The 3,354-nt window shown below is 42.9% G+C and overlaps 1 protein-coding gene across 3 annotated transcripts in view; it reads left to right on the forward strand.

Annotated features, from left to right (window-relative positions):
- The window catches only part of olfm1b (olfactomedin 1b), a 24,997-nt gene extending 21,878 nt beyond the window's left edge, over positions 1 to 3,119 (forward strand). For all 3 annotated transcript variants that reach the window (XM_076979836.1, XM_076979835.1, XM_076979834.1), the window contains one exon: positions 1 to 3,119. This exon is cut by the window's left edge and continues 220 nt beyond it. In XM_076979836.1, coding sequence (XP_076835951.1) covers positions 1 to 455 — 455 coding nt within the window. In that variant the 3' untranslated portion in view covers positions 456 to 3,119.
- The last annotated feature ends 235 nt before the right edge of the window (positions 3,120 to 3,354 follow it).

Consider the following 3,354-nt stretch of genomic DNA (forward strand, 5'->3'; position numbering starts at 1 on the left):
GGCTGGACAATGCCGGCTTCAACAATGCGTACCACTATGCCTGGGGTGGCCACTCTGACATCGACCTCATGGTGGACGAGGGTGGGCTCTGGGCCGTCTATGCCACCAACCAGAATGCAGGCAACATTGTTATTAGCAAGCTGAATCCCATATCACTGCATGTGGTCAAGACGTGGACGACCAACCACCCAAAGCGCAGTGCAGGCGAGTCCTTCATGATCTGTGGGACGCTCTACGTGACCAATGGCTACTCCGGCGGAACAAAGGTCTACTATGCCTACCATACCAACTCTTCCACCTATGAGTACATTGACATCGCACTTCAGAACAAGTACTCACACATCTCCATGCTGGACTACAACCCTCGAGATCGTGCCCTCTATGCTTGGAACAACGGCCATCAGGTGCTGTACAACGTCACCCTGTTCCACCTTGTTCGCTCCGAGGAGCTGTAACCATGGAGACTGCCAGCCAGCACTGATGGATAGGGATAGTAGCAGGCATGGGATATTCAAGAGATTCAATCACATCATAGAGAGCAAAAGAGAGATGTCAACGAAAGTGGAAGACTACCAATAGATGAAATAGTTGCATTAATAGATCTAATATAAAATTGAGAATAATGCATCAATATATACTGTACAAAGCAAAGTGAATGCAGAAAGTGGACAAGAGTTTGAAGGTGTATGAATTTTAAAGGACAATATAAATTCAAAAACAGCCAAGGACAACAAATGCTTTTTGTTGATTATTTGCAATGTAGGATTCTATTGAATCAGACGCTTGTACTCTGTGCTACTAAGAGGAAAATTGTCACTTCTCCAAACCTGAGCAAGGTGAAGGACTTGACTATGGACCTGATAGAGATGGTTATGGACTCTTAGCCAAGACAGGACTGCCCCTCCCTGCGCTGGCTGGCTTTGTGGAGAGAAATGCTAGGTGCTACGCAAAACGGTACCCACTCAGAAAATGGACACAGCCCAGACAATTGGTAATGCGGCCCTGTCTGGGCTTGTGGCTTGACTCAGAGCCACACTAACAAATCACACGGGCGAGCTCATTTGGGCAGAACCTCCAGCTTACCAAGTATTTGTAGACTGTGACACACACACACTCACACACACACACACACACACACACACACACACACACACACACACACACACACACACACACACACACACCATCATCGGTGCAGCCACCAAACAGGCTGCAGAACATGTCAAGGAAACAAAATGAATAAAAAACAGGCTAAGCTAAGCTAACAGCTAAGGGCATTGACTGTTGAAAGATTTGCCATCGTTCAGAGGTTCCTCCTGAAATTATGCTTGAACCTGGCACTTCTGACACCCCACCAGTGTCACGCAATGTAGCACCATGTGTTGGACCAAAGACTGCCACGAGTCGCTAAATGGGGAAAAAAACGAGCCAACTCACTAACACGCTCGCTAACATGCTATGAAGGTAGATGTGCGTTGTGCTACTTAGCGTTGCTATAAGCAATATGACTGCTGTGGCTGGTGCAACTTAAGTCCATGTCTCAAGGTGGTTCAGGTAGAACCATACTGTGGTTTATATTTCTGTTTGTGGCTAGCTGTGAGACACGTTTAATTTTTGCATGAGTGGGTCCGGCCCATGTGGGTCTGCTTGTAGGAATGTTTATACCTATATGATTCTGTAAACAGTACATGTTTGTGGGAGAGGTGTGGGGGGCAGTCTCTAGAAACATGAGAGAATGGGGTGGGCAGGTTTAAAAAATGTTTGTTTCTCTCGTTCTAAATTGCTATCAGTGACTTGTTAAGGGAAATTTCATCTCTGTGATCCATATGTATACAATATGTCCACAAATGCATAAAATATTGTGTATATTCCATTAAAACAAACATACATTAAAATACATATTTAATGTATCTATGTATAGGATATAAAGAGCATTTTAATGTGTCTCCAAGTAGAAATGACCAGTACAGACACCCTATTCATACTTTTAGATTGTAAGAGAACCCCACCAATCTGCAGCAGCTCAAGCTGTAGTGATTACACCCCACTGATTGGACATTACGTCATCGCGTTAGCAGCAACGTCCAATGGGTAAAAGGGGGCGTGGCCTATAGAGTGATTTGCTGCCTCTTTGGCTGTTACTGTTGCTTTAGGTATGCAGTGGGCTTACATGTAACGGTTAGTCTGAGATGTACAAAATAGCCTGAATCAAAAAAGAAAGAATGAAGAAAAAAGTATTAATTTAATTAACCTTTATTTAACCAGGAAATATCCCACTGAGATTAAAAACCTCTTTTTCAATGGAGTGCTGGCCAGTGTTGGGGGTGAATGGGGGGCTTTGCCTTTCATTGAGTTTGAGGACATTTCATGACCCTTTCTATGGCAAAACAAAGTCCAGCTGCTAGTCTCGATTCAGGGTTGGCAGTGCCTCTGAAGGAGGGGAGTTAATGAGGGTAGAGGCAGCATGGAGAATCGTAGCAGAATGGTGAATCGTTAATGGCATAGAATCAATGTAGAATTGTGACTGGCGTAATATACCTGGTAAGCAGCACATACATCCCTTTTCAAATGTATATCAGGAATGATGGCTTATTTTTTCATAATCAGTCACATGTACATTAATAACTTTTGACAACAGGAACTGACTTCCAAACTCATCAGTTGAGTGTAATCCATAAAACACAAATGCTTCCCCATTCAATCATGACTTGTTGAGTTTAAGGTTTTTCAGCACACAAGCTCAAAATAATGCTGGCAAGCCTTGTCATGCCCACAGCAATTCTCACCGATCCCGCAATATGCTAGAACACAGAAACACATCTAATGTTGTATGACATTTCCCTGAATTTAAACTGAATAATGTTAACATGCAACGAACAAATGCTGACGTTGCCAGGCAACACGATGTCACAATAACTGTCAACTGTTAGTCATTTCTGCTTTTTTTGTCAATTTATCTCTTTTATTTGCTGCAGTTTGGTTTTTGTTGTTTGGACATTTGTTCAACGTTTCTGTCTGCTTCAACCCTAGTTATGTCTGTGCTTGGCTGGATTTGTGCTTTTCCTGCAAAGATAGTCTTCGATCTGTACAATAAACAGGGGTTCTGTGTGCTGTTGTCATTTCCTGTGTCCTGGTGTCTGCTTCCTGAAGAAATGGTGTACAAGTAGATGTGGGGTTCTGTTACACACTAAAGTACTGTAGACTACTTATGTGTGATAAAGCCTGTCTAGATTGCAACCACAACTTGGAAATGGACCTTCTCATTCATTTTTCTGAGTATTTTCATTACCTTCATCTTCTAAACAGCTGAAGGATTCTTACCCTTCTCCTTGTAAATCCACCTTGAATATAAGA

The sequence above is a fragment of the Brachyhypopomus gauderio genome, chromosome 18 (assembly GCF_052324685.1).
Source record: "Brachyhypopomus gauderio isolate BG-103 chromosome 18, BGAUD_0.2, whole genome shotgun sequence".
Lineage (NCBI taxonomy): Eukaryota > Metazoa > Chordata > Actinopteri > Gymnotiformes > Hypopomidae > Brachyhypopomus > Brachyhypopomus gauderio.